The following is a 20,044-nucleotide window of genomic DNA, read 5'->3' on the forward strand; positions in this document are numbered from 1 at the left end:
GACGAGAAATTTTCTAACGGGATCTTCTGGTTTTCGCAGCTGATGTCTGTTCGGTGGAGAAAGGTCAGATTCGCGACGAGAACGGCAACTGCGTCTGTCCACCTGGCACAGCGAAGGACGAGAGCGACATTTGCATACCCTGTCGCAGACAGGCTGGAATGATCATCAACGAGGAAGGATACTGCGTGTGCGCACTGGAGAACGGAATGATCATCGACGAGTATGGTCGTTGCGTATGTCCCGCGGAGTATGGGTACAGACTGGATGCCAATGGATACTGTAAATTAGGTATGGAGATCGTGTGCTTTTATCGATGCTTGGTGTGCTCGATTGATCGTTAATTGTTTGGATTGATGATACGTTGTAATTTATAGTAGACATAGTCGAATGCAGTCGCGACGACGATTGCGCCGATAACAGGTACTGCGACAAGACCAGCCAGACCTGCGAAGATCCTTGTGTTACGCAATTGTGCGGCATGAACGCGATTTGCAATGTCACGCGTCATCAAGCTATCTGCACCTGCATCAGCGGATACAGCGGAAACGCTTACACCCAATGCTGTAAGACACGATCGATGATAGAACACGATAGATCAAGTATTAAATGCCCGAGTAACTAACGCGATTTTTCTTGAACAGACAACGGAAACAGAGGTCGCACCGATTTCCCCAGGCCGGACATAATTGTCAGCTGTTTGTCCGATGGGGTCCAGGTTCTGATACATCTTCTGGACGACGAATTCGACGGTGTTCTTTACGTGAAAGGTCGGAGCAAGGACGAACAGTGCAGAAGAGTCGTGTCCATCTCCTCCGACACCATGCACAAAACGGAGATATTCAAAGTGGCGTTCGGTAACTGTGGACTAATTCACGTGAACGTAAGTTTCGATAATATTGTATGGTTCAGAGAGGTATATGTTAGAGAACTTCCGTTTAACGCCATTCCTCATCCTGCATTTTCAGGGACAAGCAAGCTTCGTCTTAGTCATTCAGAAACACCCGAAACTGATGACCTACAAAGCCCAGGCCTACCACATCAAGTGCATCTACCAAACCGGAGAACAGAACGTCACTCTCGGCTTCAACGTCTCCATGCTAACCACAGCTGGTACCATAGCTAACACGGGCCCGCCGCCGGTGTGTCTGATGAAGATCGTCACCCGAAAAGGAAACGAAATCAACTCGGCTGAAATCGGCGACAATCTGATGTTGCAGGTCGAAGTTCAGCCTTCTAGTAAGTACTCGATAGCAAACCCCGTAAGGTATTAAACCGTAGACGATGAGACTACAAATCGTGATCCTAAACATCTTAGGCATCTACGGCGGCTTCGCTCGAAACTGCAAGGCCAAAACGATGGAGGACACCTTGGAGAACGAGTACATCGTGACGGATGACGATGGATGCGCGACAGATCCCACGATATTCGGCGAATGGGAACAGAACCCAGAGACACAGGCTCTGATGGCCAGTTTCGATGCATTCAAGTTCCCGAGTAGCGACAATATTCGGTTCCAGTGCAATATTCGCGTGTGCTTTGGACGCTGTCAGCCTGTAAGTTTGCTAAGATTCTGACGGACCCCAAGATATATTTTCCCAGAGAAAAACTTGACCTATTGCTATTCAATTAATCAGGTCAATTGCCGAGGATACAACGCGTTCGGACGTCGTCGTCGAGACGTGGACTCGGAGGCGAATGACACAGCTTTGAGCGTCGCCGACAATTTTGAAGGTCAGCTTAGAGAAGAGATAACGATCCAATCGAATCTTATATTCACGTCAGAGAGGAGAGAAGCGAGGTTTACAGCGGATCCAGTTGAAAGTAAGTCATTGCTTAAATTGGAAATGTTTACCATCGATACTGTTGCTGTAACGATTTGTTAACACGTGTCTTCATTGTTTCAGTCGCTTCAGCTCAAAGAGTGGAGGATATATGCGTTTCTATGGTCGGCTTTGTGATAGCACTAGTAATTACGGCACTCCTGGCACTAGTTGCTGTAGCTATTGCTGTATCCTGCTGGCTAATGGCGTATCGTCGCCAGCCAAAGACTGCTGGTCCACTGCCACATCCACCAGAGTTCCCAAATCCACTGTTCACTACAGAATCCGTAGCTGAACCTTCTCCTGACTATCACCTATCATAAGTCTTTTAGGATAATTATTATTTTATATCGTAATTTTATATAATTCTCGTTGGAATGCACTTCAGACCACCGGATCCTGGATGGTCGGTCTTGTATTTCTAGAAACCGACAACTCCTCCACTGACTGTTCCTCCGTACTTTCAATCCCTAGGGTTCACACTGCCGCGTTGTCGTATCGCTCACTGTTATATATTACCAGTACCCTGAATCAAGATATACATAGTTCTATATTATAAATATATTGTACTATTTATGGTGATGGTTTGCTTCCATTATCTACATTCGAACGAATCTTTTCGGCATCCCTCTTTTTCCTCTACCGTGCTCTGTCCAGTCTATTTAGTCATTGGAGGATTTGTTAAGCGTAACACTGCGAATTTAATTTCCGTGTAAAGTCAAACGAATTAGTCTAATATAGCTTTCTTACTTCGAGCGTAGGTAACTGTACATTTTATCTAATAAAACGTTAATGTAATATTTTTAAGACAATGCTAACTTTCATTATTACCTCTCTGATCCTACAAAGTTTTAATTTTATTTATGATTCAAACTGCAGAAATCTCATATTGATGGAAAATGCGAATATTTGTTTGGTCTGCTATCAACCTCAAAGAAAATGCTTCTCAAGCGTCAAGGACAGGTCATAAAAGTGAAAGAGTCGATTAGCAAACAGTGATCGAAATAAGAAAGGGGGGAAAGAAAGAGTAGCGGACCCGCAATATGGGAAAGAAGACAGATCATGATAGCTGAATTTAAAAAATTTTGTTGATTCATAAAATAGAAACCATTAGCTAAAATATAGCTTACGTCTTCGTAAATTTTAATAATTATAGAAATGATCGTCGTTTCCAAGACGTTCGCAAATACGCTGAACTGTGTAGTCGAGAATCCTATGGGGCGAAAAGTGCGAATATCGCGCCATGTATTTTAGATGAAGCACCAGGCATATGGATGCGCGAAAAGAGCAAGAACGCAAACATGCTAAAGCGAGACGGCCTACGTTTCTCGTCCGTGTGGACGCTCGCACATAGAACCCGCTGGTTTCATTTTGTCTCTCTCGATCATCTCCCGTTCTCTTTCTAAAGCAACTGCGCGAACCTGGATGCGCAGTAAAATGATGGGGATAAAAATGCTTACTATAGCGAAGCAAAATTGCTCACTAAGGTGAGGCATGACTGCATTCTCTGTGTACAATAAACATATTATGCATATTACTGCTTTATTTTAGATATTATTAGATATTTTCCGAGCTACTCGATTCTTTCGAGCTATGTATCGCTCGTCGAGTGTTTCACATGGAGCACCAGGCAAACGAATGCGCAAATAGGGTGAGATCGCAAGTGAAGCCAAGCTACATTGGTCAATCAATTAGAGAAAAGCAGTTTCTATACCTCGTCTCATATTTCTCAGAGCTTTGTTCCCGACTCCCGACATCGCTAAGTATGTCTTGGAACTACTGTAGTTTTTGGATGCCCGTGGTGCGATCGTGGTATTTTTTATGTGAAGTCAAATAATTGTGTGTCGGCCTTTAAGATTGAAAACCGTCACGGAGTGTGCCATCTTGTAGCATTGCCATCGTCAATATAAAAATTGGGTACGGAATTTGGCCCTTCGCTATTATTTTCACCAAAGAGGTTCAAATCCTCTTTGAAGTGTATATTTAAACGAGATCTGCGGGAATAACCTACTGTCAGATTATAACGCTACAGGATGGATTCCATTCCCAGAACTCATGAAGGTTTGTTTGTTATGGACTATAATTTTTGGTACTTAATGTCGTTACTACACGTTGTTTTTAGTCATTTCTTATGCCAATATATGCTTGTGTATAGCATGTTTCACAGTTGGGCAATAGTTGACATAATTGTTGATTAATGCTTATAATCAAAATATCGAATTATCAATTATAATTAACTGTGATACTGGTTCTACTAAACATGTTAATACCTTATAGATATCGAAGCACAAATAAGAGAAATCCAATCGAAAAAGAAAGAAATACAGAATGCAACAGCAGAGAAAGAACAAGTAGGTCTAGGAAAGACTGGTTTTTACGATCAGGATATCTATGATGGAAGTAACAACAAGTATGAAGGCTATGTTACATCAATTGCAGCCAATGATGAAATCGAGGTAATCTTATTTTTCTCATGATATTCATTGTAAGACTTATCATAGAGTTAATGATTTAATAATAATCTTTTATTTATTAAGGATGAAGACTATGAACCAACTACGTTCAGTACCAATAAGAGACCAGGTTATAATGCTCCTGCAGCATTGCTTAATGATGTTGCACAGGTAAGAAATTATAAAGAAATTATGTGGTTACGTTAAACTAAATGAACAATATTTATTTCTCAGAGTGAAAAGGATTATGATCCATTTGCGGATAGACGACGACCCACCATAGCAGATAGAGAGGATGAATATAGACAAAAAAGACGAAGAATGATTATATCTCCAGAACGTGTTGATCCATTTGCAGAAGGTTGGTATTTTTTTTCCTCTTAAGTTACACCTTCTAAAAACCAAACAGGTAATTAGATGCTAAGTGTGTTTGCATATCATTATCTTTGTTAACATTTTGGAGCAATGTAATGCACCTTGATAGTTATAATTCTAAATTCGCATACAGCAGAGTATAGCAACAGGAAATACTTTATTAAAATTACCAAACATTGTATGTGATTATATATTGATTATATTGCATCAAAATATATGCACAATGAAGCTTACGTCACTTCAGTTTATAAGCAAACAAAGTCATACCAGTCATAATAGATACACTGAGGTGTACTAAAAAAAAAGTCAACTTAAATTAATGTAATAAAATTGAATTTTATTTATATGCAAAAACTGTGCTTTCTGGGATAATATACAACACAAAAACAATGTAATATATCAAGAGTAAATTAAGTTGGCTTTTTCCTACTAGGTCATAATACAGTATATGCGATTAAAAGCGAAGTATTACATAGAAATTTCACTAGTACAGTGACAATGTAATTTACTTTTCCATAATGTGTTATTATTTCTCATTTAATCCTTATACCATAGAATTAAAAATTCGTCAAAAAAAGGTCATGGGCATTTATAAATAGTATTTAATTTTATTTGTTCACTGAGATTCTATTTTCTTTAGTCTCCCTTGTAAGTTGTTACAATACCATAAAGATTTTATTTGAAATTATTAATAATATATTTCAATTCATACATCATGCATTATACCTTTGACATCTTTAACTATTTGAATGTTTTTGTAACATCAAAGTCTTTCTACACTGATTCACATAAAATTGTATGTTACTTAAGTAAGCTAGTGTATATATTAAATGAAAATATTAAGTATGTTAATGCTACAGCAAGTGCAAATTACTTTTAATTAAAGAAGTGTTTTAATAAACAATTTACATTTCTATATATGTCACTCGATATCATGACTTTAAATATTTAATTAACTAGTACATTATATATTGCTGTAGTATTGTTAGCAATAATAACTGAGGATTAATTCAAGTACAAAATTGCAATTCTTCGTTAGCTCTGACTTTGAACAGGTTTTATGGTTTCTAATGAAATATTTGTCTCATGATTAATGCTTAAATAAATTGTTTCAAATATTGCCTCGGTTATTAGTAGTTAATTAGATTTAAGATTTCTTTGTACTCAGATTGTGGAAGCAATGTGAAGTAGAAAAAACTGGCTTGAATGAAGAGAATGAATGTGATTCTTTCAAATACATACTAATGTATACATTTTTTTCCAATCTTAGTGACGGTCTGCACATTTGGAATCATCTGCTTACCGAGGATACTATGTCGAAGGTTAAGCGAGATTGAATTGTCACGGCATTACAGTCATGTCTTATAGATGATACAATGAGACTTTTCTTCATGTTGTTTTAAGTTCTCTAATATTTCATTCCACCTCTTTCATCGCAGATCCTTTTTTTTTTGTGTTCGATTTTTTAAATTCAGACCAGCATTCTTTAAACTCTCATTGTATCATAAGTTTTTTGTGAGAACGTAATTATTGAAAAATAGTATGAATGATTGGTGTGCAAATATTATTAATAACGAGAATGAGTTGATTTTTAGATGGCTAAAGTATTTTTCGATGTGGAAGACTTGAGCAGGACAGTGCTCCCTAAGGCACCAAACTTTCACGTACGTATGCCATATGCCACCTACTGTTGCAGCTCTCTCGTACCCGTTGAATAATTAATCGGAATTTCGTACAACATTTATAACTAATTGTCGCAATGAAGTATTTATCGAAGTGCTTATGTTACCGTTTTATTTCACGATATACGCAACGTGGAAATGAGAGTGAATTCAGTAGTTTACTTAGAATATACCAAAATATTCTAAGGGCATTTTAATGATAAATATTACAATAAAATGACTAGGTATGTTCAGAAGTTTTTGAAAGTTTGAGCATTTTTTCGAACAATTATCTAATAGTTGCGCTTTGCGTGACTTCTGGTTCTTGATTACAGGTGGAAAGACTCCAGACATCGGTTCTAGAACTTACACAGAGATTATGCGAGAACAGTTACTCAAAGGAGAAGAAACAGAGGTATATTTAATGAAGAGTTTATAGACTTTCCGTAGCTAAAGCGTCAATTCAATTTTCATATACATTTCATATACATTTGTTTTCAGTTAAGAAAGAAACTAGCCGAAAAAGCCAAAGAGGGAACTCTAAAAACTAACGGTGAACCAAAACCGGCACCGAAAAAAAGAGGCCGTTGGGATCAAACGGATGATGCTCCAACACCTAAAAAGCCAAGTGGTACTACTGCAACACCAACGTCATGGGATAATGCTGACGTAAATAATCAAATAATTTCAATGGTAGTTTTACGCTTGAACGATTGATTGAATTGCTTGTTCTTGTTATCAGGTAACACCAGCTGCAATCAGGTGGGACGAAACACCTGGTCATGGTAAAGGAGGAGAAACTCCTGGTGCAACACCAGGTGTAAGCACAAGAATGTGGGATGCTACTCCAGGACATGCAACACCTGGTGCCGCTACTCCTGGCAGAGAAACCCCTTCTCATGAGAAAACTGTTTCAAGCCGAAGGAATCGTTGGGATGAAACCCCAAAAACTGAACGTGGTAAATATACGAGTATATTACGTCTTTTTTTTTTTTTAGAATCTCTTGAAATTCATACGAGTAACACTATATTATGAATCGTAGAGACACCTGGGCACAGCAGTGGTTGGGCCGAGACACCGAGGACTGATCGTGTTGCAGGAGACTTAATTCAAGAAACTCCGACACCGTCTGCTAGTAAACGTCGAAGTCGATGGGACGAGACACCTTCAAACCAAACACCTGGATCCATGACACCGCAGACTCCTGCGACCCCGCTAACTACGCCTCATCAGACGTCTATTTTAACACCCAGCGGAGTAACGCCGACAGGACCCAAAGCTATGGGTTTGGCTACTCCTACGCCTGGACATTTAATGTCAATGACACCAGAACAGCTTCAAGCATATCGTTGGGAAAGAGAAATTGATGAAAGAAATAGACCTCTTTCTGACGATGAATTGGATGCTCTATTTCCACCTGGGTACAAAGTTCTTCAACCACCGGCAGGATATATTCCGATTCGTACACCAGCAAGAAAGCTCACCGCTACGCCGACTCCGATCGCCGGCACTCCGCAAGGTTTCTTTATTCAAACCGAGGACAAAACCGCAAAATTTGTAGACAATCAGCCGAAAGGTAATTTACCTTTTATGAAGCCAGAAGATGCACAATACTTCGATAAATTGTTAGTTGACGTCGACGAAGAAACACTCAGCCCTGAAGAGCAGAAGGAAAGAAAGATTATGAAGCTTCTTCTAAAAATTAAAAATGGTACACCGCCGATGAGAAAAGCGGCTCTCAGACAGATCACTGATAAGGCCAGAGAATTTGGCGCTGGTCCATTATTTAATCAAATACTTCCTCTCCTTATGTCCCCTACATTGGAAGATCAAGAACGGCATCTTCTTGTAAAGGTCATTGACCGTATTTTGTATAAACTGGATGATTTGGTCAGACCTTACGTCCACAAAGTAAGTATCAAACATTCCAAGCACTATTTTAGTTAAAGTTCAATCCAGATCAAAATGTTCAGATACTTTATAGTATGATATTTGAAAACGTAAAACTTTTGTTTTAGATTCTGGTTGTTATTGAACCTCTGCTGATTGACGAAGACTATTATGCTCGTGTAGAAGGTAGAGAAATTATATCCAATCTGGCGAAAGCAGCCGGATTGGCGACGATGATTTCCACGATGAGACCGGATATCGACAATATCGATGAATATGTGCGTAACACAACAGCAAGAGCTTTCGCTGTTGTAGCTTCAGCATTAGGAATTCCTTCGTTGTTACCGTTTCTTAAAGCTGTGTGTCGTAGCAAAAAGTCGTGGCAAGCTCGTCACACAGGTATCAAGATAGTCCAACAAATTGCTATTCTTATGGGATGTGCTATACTGCCACATTTAAAGAGTTTAGTCGAAATTATAGAACACGGTAAATTGACAATCACTAGACTAATTTTAATCTTTCTTCTATCTGCAGACTTATCTTTCTATACATTCGTGGTTTTGCAGGTTTGGTTGATGAACAACAGAAAGTTCGTACTATCACTGCTTTGGCAATTGCTGCCTTGGCTGAAGCGGCTACACCTTACGGTATCGAAAGCTTTGACTCTGTTTTGAAACCACTTTGGAAAGGTATTCGTACGCATAGAGGAAAAGGTTTGGCTGCGTTTTTAAAAGCTATTGGATATTTGATTCCTCTCATGGATGCCGAATATGCCAATTACTATACTCGTGAAGTAATGTTGATTCTTATTCGCGAGTTTCAATCACCCGACGAAGAAATGAAGAAGATCGTTTTAAAAGTAAGCAACATTATTCGAATTACATTAATCCAATTTATTTGTTATTTTACTAATTTCGTTAATTCAACAGGTAGTAAAACAATGTTGTGGAACAGATGGTGTTGAAGCACAGTACATCAAGGATGAGATCCTGCCACATTTTTTTAAGCACTTCTGGAATCATCGAATGGCATTGGATCGCAGAAATTACAGACAGGTATACGTTTTATATTTAAATGAGTATACAATTAAGATGGATGAAGATACTAAATCCTAAATTTTACTTTATAGCTTGTGGACACGACCGTAGAAATCGCGAACAAAGTTGGCGCGTCAGAAATTATAAACCGTGTTGTGGATGATTTAAAAGATGAAAATGAACAATACAGGAAGATGGTTATGGAGACCATTGAGAAAATAATGGGTAATTTAGGAGCTGCTGATGTTGACTCTCGTTTGGAAGAACAACTCATAGATGGTATATTATATGCGTTCCAGGAGCAGACAACGGAGGTTTGTAATCATTATTTGAATAGCAAATGTAACAATTAAATTCATGTGCTTGACGTAATGATTCTATCTGATTACAGGATGTTGTTATGCTTAATGGGTTTGGTACTATTGTAAACACACTAGGAAAAAGAGTGAAGGCGTATTTACCACAGATATGTGGTACAATATTGTGGAGATTGAATAACAAATCAGCCAAAGTAAGACAACAAGCCGCTGACTTAATTTCGCGCATTGCCGTTGTTATGAAAACCTGTCAAGAGGTAAAGTTTATTTTAAGTTACAATTAATTTTTTTCTAATGAAAAGTTAATATATTTTGATTCCCTTTACAGGAGAAACTAATGGGTCATTTAGGCGTTGTTCTTTATGAATATTTAGGAGAAGAATACCCTGAAGTACTGGGTAGTATTCTAGGCGCGTTGAAAGCTATTGTTAATGTTATCGGAATGACAAAAATGACACCACCGATTAAAGACTTATTACCACGACTTACACCCATCTTAAAGAACAGACATGAAAAGGTTGATGTCCGATACAAAATCAACGATGCATTCCATGTAACAACATTACTTATTTTAATGCTGTATTTAATTGTTTAGGTACAAGAAAATTGTATCGATCTTGTAGGAAGAATTGCAGATAGGGGACCCGAATACGTATCTGCCAGGGAATGGATGAGAATATGTTTCGAACTTTTGGAATTGCTGAAAGCACACAAGAAAGCAATTAGAAGAGCCACAGTGAACACTTTTGGTTACATTGCAAAGGCGATAGGGTAATTAGATAACTTTTTAAGGAAGTTTCACGTTGGAAAAATATTTTAAACTTGTACATTTTGTTATAGCCCTCACGACGTATTAGCAACTCTATTGAACAACTTGAAAGTACAAGAACGTCAAAATCGTGTTTGTACTACTGTAGCTATAGCTATTGTCGCTGAAACTTGTAGTCCATTTACGGTACTTCCTGCACTGATGAACGAGTATAGAGTGCCAGAATTGAACGTGCAGAACGGTGTGCTGAAATCTTTATCATTTTTGTTTGAATATATTGGAGAAATGGGAAAGGATTACATTTATGCTGTTAGTCCATTGCTAGAAGATGCATTGATGGATAGGTAAAATATGTATAATAGGAAAGAATATCATATTCCTTATGAAAAATTGTGATCAATTATCTTCTATCTTATCGTCATCACAGGGATTTAGTACACAGACAAACAGCCTGCGCCGCAATTAAACACATGGCATTGGGCGTTTATGGATTCGGATGCGAAGACGCGTTAATACATTTACTGAATCATGTGTGGCCCAACGTTTTTGAAACTTCTCCACATTTAGTGCAAGCATTTATGGATGCTGTGGATGGTTTGCGTGTCGCTCTTGGGCCAATTAAAATATTGCAATATACTTTACAGGTACGTGATTCATGAAATTAACATAACGAATTGTGTGAAATATTAAGTAAATATATATTTCATTGCAGGGACTATTCCATCCGGCAAGAAAAGTACGCGATGTATATTGGAAAATTTATAATTCTCTTTATATAGGTGGACAGGACGCTCTAGTGGCTGGTTATCCTCGAATTATGAATGATCCAAAGAATCAGTACATTAGATATGAATTGGACTATGTTTTGTAATAATTTAAGTACATGTAAAAGATGTGTATCATACATTTATATAATCTTCAAAAGAGATTAACATGATTCGCTTATTATGTTTACAAGAACTAGATAAATAGTCGTATGTCACGTAACACATAAGGTAGACACTACAGTGGATCATTAAAAGTATTTATTTCTTGGACTTCTTTAATCAAGTTACACATCAGTGTCCATAAGAAATGAATTCTAATTACGGACTTGTTTGAGGAGAAATGTGTCAGTCCTTATATGAATAAACTGTTTCGTATCATAACGGTAGAGAAATGATTTCGCTTTATTAATTGATATAACGTGTCTATTTAGCTATTCCCTTAACTATCACTTTTTATTGTAGCAAAAGAGAAATGTATCAAGTAATAATATGTCGACTGAATGTGTTTTTTAATATTTTATTTAAAACATAAATATTAAACAACTAAACCAGACTAGATGGTAATATATAATACATATATATGTATATATATATTCCAAAAATTGATATTTTAATCGCTTAAGACAGAGTTCAATATTTAATAGCGCATATTGTGTAAAACGTCCATGGACTGAACTTATGCATGTATATTACAATGGTTAAGTATTATTGGAGAATACAGTCATATTTGTTTCATATAATTATATATCTCAATCTTCTATGAAACATTAATATACTTACATTCATCGCAATAATTGATTGTATAAAAATTGTATGTGAAATGTCTGTATCTCCAAATACACTTTGTTTCAAAAATCTGGCATAAAGCACATATGCGTAAATATAGAAACGTATTTGTATCACTGTACTTAGAACGTTTCTCAATTGTGTGTGAATTCAATACAATTCCTTCGATTTCGGTCCTGATAAGTGAATGATACTACCATTTACACATGCATTCAAACAAAAAGTAGATAGTTTCAACCAAGTAAAATTTTCAGCTTAAGCTCTTGATATTATTAAGAATATTTTAATCATACGCAGAGGCCATTTACCTAATAGCACTTTCTATAACGTATACATACATATCCTTAAAATATGATAATAATAAAAAATATATCTGTTACATGTGTAATCAATTTAAGTTGAGTTTTCTACGTGAAACCAGTAGAAAGGCAACTACTAAGTTACACGATAATATATACTTGAAATAAACTGTTTGTATATTTGTAACAAAATATTCTATAAACGAATAATTCGACGATATTAAAGATAATGATAAACAAATGTTATATTTGAATAGAACAAAGCATATATATAACATTCAGTATCTGTTCATGGGGATAATATTTTGTCTGAGCAGCCGTATTAGTGCAACAAAAATGAAAACTACTAGCTATTTTTCTATAATTTATCTCGTAGTGCTAATATATACCATCTTCATACAAATGATTCATTAAAAAAAAAAACTTTGGTATAAGAAGTACATAAAATTGTTAATTAGTATATTATGCCATTAATTACTATTAAAACGTAAAGAGTTAGTTGATTATAGAATCACATTGATACAATATGTACATTTTGTAAAAATAATGATCAAGCTAAGTACTTGTTATTACTGCATGAGTTTGCAAGAGCAATTTATATACTATGAAGATAGAACATTCGTGTCGCATGTTTCTAGAATTTCAAGGTTCAAAGCCTTTGATTTTTGAAAATTATATTTGGTCTTAAACTGTACAGCATAATGAAGTAATTTCGTAAATTTCAATTTTGGTATTAGCACCAGTCACAATCTCGAGAAAATGATACTCAACCGTAATAAAACTTTTCAACGAAATCTTTCGATGTAACATTAATTATGTTATATGTGATTCCATAAAACATCGTTCACGCTTTCAAAAATGCTTTCACCGAGTTCAGAAGAAAAAAATAAGAAGCCTAACATCATTAGAATATTAAGTATTTGTTACTCCTTACACCAGTTAAATGAATAAGTAACTTAAATTTACGTATACAATAGATTCAAGGGAAAAGGAAACGAAATTGATAAATATCACAAGCACGCGTAATCGGAATTTACAATTCTCAAGGAGAATTACGTACATCTCACTGCATTCTTGTCGCTACCTTCTTTGTACACAGGCTATACGGAAATATATCTCCTTTTATCTCTCGTTGTAGTGTAATCAAATTTACAATAGAGCATTGCATTTTGTATTCTCAATAACTTTGGTAAATGACTATAGAATGTGAAGGCTGTCAGTCATTTCTACACTAATAAAATCTTTTCACGCTAAAAAGTTTTTTTTAAATATTTTAAAGTCGTAATAGGCTATTTTCATCGCGAGATATACATAATGAACATTTTCACAAAATCAGTGTACATAATTTACCAGCGACGGCACAGAAAATAGCACTTATTTAATCAAACATTTCTCTTTCTTCTCAAATCCTATTGCATCTTATATCCATTAAGAAAATGAAAATAACAATGCTACTGATATCTAAATACTTTATAATATCGTAATCTATAAAAAAAAATACATTCTAGATTGTATACAGATCTGCTCAAAAGCTTGGGACCACTAATAATACTTAAGGTATGTAATTTTCTAATGACCTCAGTCATATATTTAAGAAGAAATATCAGGAATTACTAATAACCCATCCATCATTATGTAAAATGTTGATACATATATAGACTGAAATTGATGTTACCTAGAAGATCTGTAAAGTTGACGGATCTGTAACCCTGAAGAAACACTTATCTTCAAGTAAGGCATCACTAACATCGAAAAATCAAAGCAGACTAGTATCTGCATTGTTATAAATCTTTTATTCATCATATATTGTTACCAATAATACTTAAGGTATACGAAAAGAATAGTAGATAGTACAAACCTAGTATTTCGTATCTTTTGTTAGTATTGCTCTATCCCCTTTATTAGATATATCTATTAGATATGGAAGGTATATTCTCATGAATTAATACGTAATCCTGAACTTTTGAGGGTCTGTATACGCGTTGAATGATATTTATTTATACAACATAAAAGAGGATAGTCGAAAAACGTGTATGTTTCTTGTTTGATATCAAGTTTACGACTAAGCAAATATAATATACGCTCGAGTATCATTCTGGAATGCGAAATGAAACGCGCACGAGTATAATTTGATATAAAATCCGTTCAACACGTTGCATCGATATTAAAACCAATTTTCAATCAAAAGGGTGCAACAATTGCCGCTGCTTCACCCCTACTTGTAGGTAATGAAGCACACTCGTGCCATTTATTCGAATGCGGATCGTAACATTCCACAGTGGATATTGTGATCTGAGTTCGATAAAAATTTATCTCGTGTGATTGATCACCTCCTATAACATATAATCTACCATCGGCTGCTGCAACTGCCGGATACGACCTCCCTACGCTCATGGGCGCTACAGTACTCCATTTATTCTAAAACAAATTTGAACATTTTTTTCTGCTAATAAGCATAACTTATGAACGAGTTAGAGACAAAATTACCTCATCGAAAGAATATCGTTCAACGGATAACAAAACCTGTTGATTTTTGTTAATACCACCGACAACGTAAATATATCCGTCCAGTATAGAGATTCCCATTTGTGAACGTGGTGTGAGCATTGGAGCCAAGTTTCTCCATTCTTTGGTCACTGGATTATAGCTCATCACATCTTGTCGATGTCTGCTGTTATGTGTACAGCCGCCCACTATATAGATTAATCCTAATCCAGAGATTAATCAATTAATATGATAATTAAATAACGAACTGATTTTGTATTAAATCATTCTACCTTCATAAGCAACAACTCCCATGCTAAATCTAGGTGCAGGAAGTTGTCCATGTAATGTCCAAGTGTTGGTTTTTGGATCATATATTTCTATGGATCCACCGATATCGGTACCAACCCAACCACCAAACGCGTATAAGTTGTTATCCAAGGCACATAGACCGAATTCACACCTGGGTTCCACCATACAGGCTATCTTCTTAGTCCAAACGTTATCACATGGATCATAACGTTCGCAATTGGCAATGATGCAGGATTCAAGCTCTCCACCAACCACGTACACTTTACCATCCAATAATGCTACACCTGGTAGTATTCGTCCTATATTCATTGGGGCTACTTCACTCCATTTCCTATGAAAATAATTATACTTAGAAATTCAAGGAGTGATATTTAATTAACACTACTTTCAATTGTTGTAATTAATTGAAAGTTCATGAACTTCGAAAACAATAATACCCCGTGAATATATCAAATTTCTCAATCGTTTGATAAGTACTTTCAGCAGCTTTTCCCCAACTATACGCTGTGTGCTCTCTTCGTGAGCCGCCGATCACTAAAATATTCTTTTTAGCGCAAACCCTAGGTTGTGCATGAAGGGGCACAAGACATCCTTGATTCGACGCTAAATCTTTTTGTATTGATCTTAACGCGACAATCAGACTCGCATCTTTACACTCCGATATGACGCGTTCCAATCTTGCTAATGAACACAGTCGCAAACGTATGTGACTTAATATTTCGAAGACATAACATCTTCGCATCGATATATTATGTATAATCCAGCTATACGCAGCCTGGAAGACCTATCACCCATAACAGTTATTTAAACTATTAGTTTTCGTATTCGCAGTAATTAGCATTATTGATTTTATTTGTATTTTCCTTGTACATACAAATACACACCTGAAACTCTGTATCGATATGAATATAATCGCTACTGAGTAAACGAACGAGACGTTCTTTCGGCAGATCCAAAAATTCCTCCTCTTGTGATACTTGAGGAAAATTGACTTCTATAAATTGTAGGGCAGTCTTCAAAAGATCTAATCTGTTATGTGCTTCAGCAAATCTATTCAACAGGAAGATTTTGTGAACATTTTAACACTTTCGATTCATCCTTGCTAAGCTCACCTATAAATCCCAAGAGCATTTGAAGGGTGGAGTTGTTGACTTAAATATGTAATGCAACCCATTACCACTTCATCTATCTCTAACATATCAGCAGCTGCAAATAATTCTAAAACATTGTCTTGGGTAACATCAACATTGCCAGTGTAAATAAAATCCACCAGGATGGAAAGAATATTAGCAGACACTGAATGAATCTCTACTAACTCCTGCTGCTCTTCCACAAGGCCACCGGTAAACATGGCATTAAAATATGGGCTTCCAGCAGCCAAAACTGATCTATGAGCCCTAATAATGCTACTACCAGCAACCAAACCCACATCACTGAATTGGTTTTTTTGTCTTTGGGCATTCAAGTTCCGTAACACTTTTGGAGCATACTGCCCTACAGCATAAACAATGTTAGACACATCAGATGTCTGTTTCACGACTTGCGTTGCAAAACCCATTGTGTTACAATTATGCCCATTCTTCATTGGTGGCACTGCACCATCCGCCATGAAACCATCAAGTTGTCCTTTATCTGCAGTCCCTAATGAGTAGAAAATAACAAATAATTTCTGATAGTAAATGGTAATGTAAAGTCTTAATGTATTTACTTTTTAAATTAACTATATTATTATAAACAATAGTCTAATATTTCAAATGACTATCTTTACTAATAAGAATAGAAAGAAATCATTTAAGATTTATAAAATTAGATCTATATAATACAATAAATCTATTGGAAAACATCCTAAGAGAGAACAGTGCTTTTCTTATGATTTAAGTATTAATATTTCTCCTATATTATGATATGATCCAAAATATGCAGTAACTATACAATTCAACAATGTACTAATATATTTTCTTCACTATGACGTTATTGCTTCATTTTTTATTATTTTTAAATGGGAAATTACTAATATTTCTGAATTCCCACATGATTTCCACATATAATGAAGTATTAAATAGTATATACACTGCATTAAACAAAAAACTGAGGTATACTTTCCCAATTCACTACAATAGTGTGTGTAATAACTACATTATGTGAAAGAGATGGGCTCATTAATTAAACGTTGGAATTCAGAATACTTACGACATATACGAGAAAGCACCTTGTAGACGCCGTGAAAGGATTTAGTATTATTCTTCCCCTTTAAACGCATCACTACCACCGCATTTTCACGTGTTTTGTTATTGTCTAACACCGTTTTTCATTCAGTTTGTTCTTTTTCCAAGTCTATCAATTAGTCACTAATTTGGTAATGAGAATCTGACATATGTTAAATAACCTGTTTGGTGTATGAAAGTAGCTACAAGAGAATTGCTAATAAATGTTAAATATTACTCGTACCACACCTACAGTATAGTTCGCAGCTTTCGTATTTGTAAGAGCGCGTTATTAGTGGTTAAAGAATAAACGTAAAATCGCGTGTTCCGTTCGATACTTAAAAAGAAAAGTGGAACTCCTTGGTGTTTTTATATATTTTAATTAAAGCTTTCTATTCACACTCATTCCACTCGTGTTCGATTTTGGTAATTCAATTATGAGTTCATTGCCTTGCAGTCGTACCAACAAAATATGTACATCTCCCGATAAATTATGTTATCAGAGACGATGACCAACTCACTAAAAACTAATAAACTATTGAATATCGAAACTCGTACGACCTGTGACAGCATGAGCATGAGTAGACCTTAGTAGTCTATACACATATGTACTCATTTCTGTCTGCGATAGGGTCAGTAGTATAGCAAAGCCAGTTACTATGAGGTGACCAGTTGCTATTTTGCTATGCCTTTAGTTTGTTTTCGAGCACAATTAACTTTTTATTTATCGAATAAGGCACATTAAATTTTTTGTTCTTTTATTTTGTTTATTTTTGAATTAAAAAGTCAGACGTTTCTTATCTAGGCAGCACAGTCGCAGTAACATGTCATCAGTTAATGACATCAAAGATAAAATATCTTCTGTCCGTATCACTCTTTACACTTCACTAGCGAGGAATCTCTGTATGGACGTACATATGGATCTCTCTGTATGTACTTATATTTTCTTCTTTCTAATCTAACACAATGACACATATTCCACCAATCGGCTACTAGACACTAGACACTAAACTACTAGACAACTACGTGTAGCTGTATAGTGGGGTGGATCAGCACTTTATGCCCGGCTATGAATACCAGAGTTGTCAATTATGACATGATTACATATTGCTATTAAGAATGGAGAAACAAATTTGTACTCTAAAAGTATATGGTCTGTCAAAGACCAAAAATTACCCAGTTGTTAATGCTTGAAGTTTCGACTTTTAATTTAGTAGCAAACTTAAAAGTGTTAGTACTCTGACAGATATTTCTAAAAGATTCCAAGTGGTCCTTATATAAATAGAAACTTTTATAGAAATAGTGTCATTATCCTTAAACTGACAGTTTCATTAAAGCATGGAAAGTAACAATAAATTGAGGAGAGCTCCACTTTCAATGAAGCAGAGGCTTGAAATTGTTCAACACTTGGAAAGTGGTGTACCCGTTAGCACATTGGCAACTGAATACAATGTTACTCCAGTTACAGTTCGTCGGATCAGACGAAATGCAGTGACAGTTAGCCAATTCACTGATCAAGGTGTAGACAAAGGACATAGAAGAACTTTGCGAAGGCCTGAAAATGAGGAATTGGATAATCGTTTATACACATGGTTTATAGAACGTAAGACACTTGGTGAGCCTATCACAGATGTTCGCATGGTAGAAAGAGCAGCAGAGGTAAATAAGGAAATTGGAGGACCTTCGAGTTTTAAAGCCAGTAGAGGCTGGCTATGGAGATTTAAGAACCGCCATGGTATTAGATTATTTGGACAAAACATTGATGCCAATGTCGCAGCTGCACAACAATTTATAGAAACTTTTGCTAGGCAATTAGAGGAAGAAGATATTGACAAAGAAAATGTTTATAATATGAATGCCACCAGCCTCTCATGGAAGACTCTTTCCAAGAAGATTTTTGCACACAGTGGTGAAAAAAGGATCGAAGAAAAAAATATGAATAAAGATAGGGTGACTATAGGTCTGTGTACTAATGTAACTGGAAGCCACAAGCTTGCACCTTTGTTTATTAATAGATTTGAAAATCCAAGAGTATTGAAACATTCAAAACATCGGCTGCCTGTGATTTACAAAGCTCAGCAACAAGCATTTATGGATCAAATGGTGTTTGCTGATTGGTACCAAAATTACTTTAAACCAGATGTGATGAAGTATCAATTACACAATGGCACCTGTGGGAAAGTTATTCTTATTTTGGATAATTCTCGCGGATATAATCTACAGTTCCTGAAAGAGTTGCAAAAAGATGAACGTTTTCAGATTGTATTTCTACCCCCAAACACTAGCCACCTGCTTCAACCCATAGATCAAGTACTTGAGAAGACAAAAAAATCTTATCGTCATAAAATGTTAAGTATAGCAACAAGTTATCCTGATGGGATCCAAGAATTCTACTCTAATTATGATCTTAAGGATTGCATTCATTTGTTGCACGAGGCATGGCTGGAAATGAACATCTTAGAAATTCGAAATTCATGGAAGGTATTGATTAAACAAGTCCCAGATGTACCAGGAATGCAGGATCCAGAGGATTTATTTGAATCAAACTTAGAAATAATGGACAGTGAAGAGCAGGAGGAACGATCCACTGATTTTTTATCAAAATGCATGGAAACTAAAGAAAATTCTTTAGAAAGAACTGAAAGTATCTCTAATGGCGACAGTAAGTCATCTGACAAAGATGAAATTATAAAAGCTATTAAGACACTAATAATCTGGTCGAAACAGGAATCAAATTTTATACAAATGAATGTGAAATATTTACGAGATTATTATAAACTTAGGTGATGTTACATAGTCTAAGTAATATGTGTGGATGTAGAAAACGATTGTAAGTGTATGATATGTATATATGTATAAAGTATAAAT

At 35.8% G+C, this 20,044-nt stretch overlaps 4 protein-coding genes across 9 annotated transcripts in view; 3 read left to right on the forward strand and 1 right to left on the reverse strand.

Moving 5' to 3' along the window:
• The window catches only part of dpy (fibrillin-like protein dumpy), a 123,312-nt gene extending 120,679 nt beyond the window's left edge, over nt 1-2,633 (forward strand). For all 4 annotated transcript variants that reach the window (XM_033466094.2, XM_033466095.2, XM_033466097.2 and 1 more), the window contains 7 exons: nt 40-288; nt 375-563; nt 642-880; nt 966-1,236; nt 1,316-1,554; nt 1,636-1,822; nt 1,906-2,633. In XM_033466094.2, the coding sequence (XP_033321985.2) occupies nt 40-288; nt 375-563; nt 642-880; nt 966-1,236; nt 1,316-1,554; nt 1,636-1,822; nt 1,906-2,144 (1,613 nt within the window). In that variant the 3' untranslated portion in view covers nt 2,145-2,633. The remainder of the gene's footprint in view (nt 1-39; nt 289-374; nt 564-641; nt 881-965; nt 1,237-1,315; nt 1,555-1,635; nt 1,823-1,905) is intronic.
• Nucleotides 2,634-3,636: 1,003 nt separating this feature from the next.
• On the forward strand, nt 3,637-11,483 carry Sf3b1 (splicing factor 3B subunit 1). 3 transcript variants are annotated; one of them, XM_033465883.2, is made up of 18 exons: nt 3,637-3,882; nt 4,099-4,277; nt 4,359-4,445; nt 4,509-4,635; nt 6,646-6,725; nt 6,812-6,979; nt 7,053-7,269; nt 7,354-8,222; nt 8,330-8,687; nt 8,768-9,060; nt 9,131-9,256; nt 9,331-9,552; nt 9,630-9,812; nt 9,884-10,072; nt 10,151-10,326; nt 10,396-10,668; nt 10,752-10,968; nt 11,037-11,483. In XM_033465883.2, the coding sequence occupies exons 1-18, from the start codon at nt 3,855-3,857 to the stop codon at nt 11,193-11,195; spliced, it is 3,951 nt and encodes a 1,316-aa protein (XP_033321774.2). In that variant the 5' UTR covers nt 3,637-3,854; the 3' UTR covers nt 11,196-11,483. The 3 variants fall into 3 exon arrangements, with proteins under 3 accessions (XP_033321774.2, XP_076381392.1, XP_033321775.2); XM_076525277.1 differs by lacking the exons at nt 3,637-3,882; nt 4,099-4,277; nt 4,359-4,445; nt 4,509-4,635 and adding exons at nt 4,655-5,971; nt 6,245-6,313; XM_033465884.2 differs by lacking the exons at nt 3,637-3,882; nt 4,099-4,277; nt 4,359-4,445; nt 4,509-4,635 and adding an exon at nt 4,655-6,313.
• A 109-nt stretch (nt 11,484-11,592) lies between these two features.
• On the reverse strand, nt 11,593-17,586 carry LOC117218072 (actin-binding protein IPP). Its single transcript, XM_033466143.2, has 7 exons — nt 17,163-17,586; nt 16,085-16,613; nt 15,857-16,022; nt 15,410-15,756; nt 14,954-15,303; nt 14,664-14,884; nt 11,593-14,594 (listed from the first exon to the last, which is right to left on the reverse strand). The coding sequence occupies exons 1-7, from the start codon at nt 17,230-17,232 to the stop codon at nt 14,358-14,360; spliced, it is 1,920 nt and encodes a 639-aa protein (XP_033322034.1). The 5' UTR covers nt 17,233-17,586; the 3' UTR covers nt 11,593-14,357.
• Nucleotides 17,587-18,514: 928 nt separating this feature from the next.
• On the forward strand, nt 18,515-19,963 carry LOC117218073 (jerky protein homolog-like). The gene has a single exon (XM_033466144.2). It carries the CDS (start codon nt 18,515-18,517, stop codon nt 19,961-19,963), a length of 1,449 nt encoding a protein of 482 aa, XP_033322035.1.
• Nucleotides 19,964-20,044: the final 81 nt, after the last annotated feature.

The sequence above is a fragment of the Megalopta genalis genome, chromosome 1 (assembly GCF_051020955.1).
Source record: "Megalopta genalis isolate 19385.01 chromosome 1, iyMegGena1_principal, whole genome shotgun sequence".
In the NCBI taxonomy this organism is placed as follows: Eukaryota; Metazoa; Arthropoda; class Insecta; order Hymenoptera; family Halictidae; genus Megalopta; species Megalopta genalis.

Coding starts and splice junctions, on each gene's coding strand:
- Sf3b1 (XM_033465883.2), top strand. CDS start 3,855: ATGGATTCCATTCCCAGAACTCATGAAG. Junction 9,553..9,629: donor TCCAGGAGCAGACAACGGAG/GTTTGTAATCAT, acceptor ATCTGATTACAG/GATGTTGTTATGCTTAATGG. Junction 9,813..9,883: donor TTATGAAAACCTGTCAAGAG/GTAAAGTTTATT, acceptor TTCCCTTTACAG/GAGAAACTAATGGGTCATTT.
- LOC117218072 (XM_033466143.2), bottom strand. CDS start 17,232: ATGCGTTTAAAGGGGAAGAATAATACTAAATCCTTTCACGGCGTCTAC. Junction 15,757..15,856: donor ATATCGATACAGAGTTTCAG/GTGTGTATTTGT, acceptor TATGGGTGATAG/GTCTTCCAGGCTGCGTATAG. Junction 14,885..14,953: donor GGGAGTTGTTGCTTATGAAG/GTAGAATGATTT, acceptor TCTCTGGATTAG/GATTAATCTATATAGTGGGC.
- LOC117218073 (XM_033466144.2), top strand. CDS start 18,515: ATGGAAAGTAACAATAAATTGAGGAGAGCTCCACTTTCAATGAAGCAG.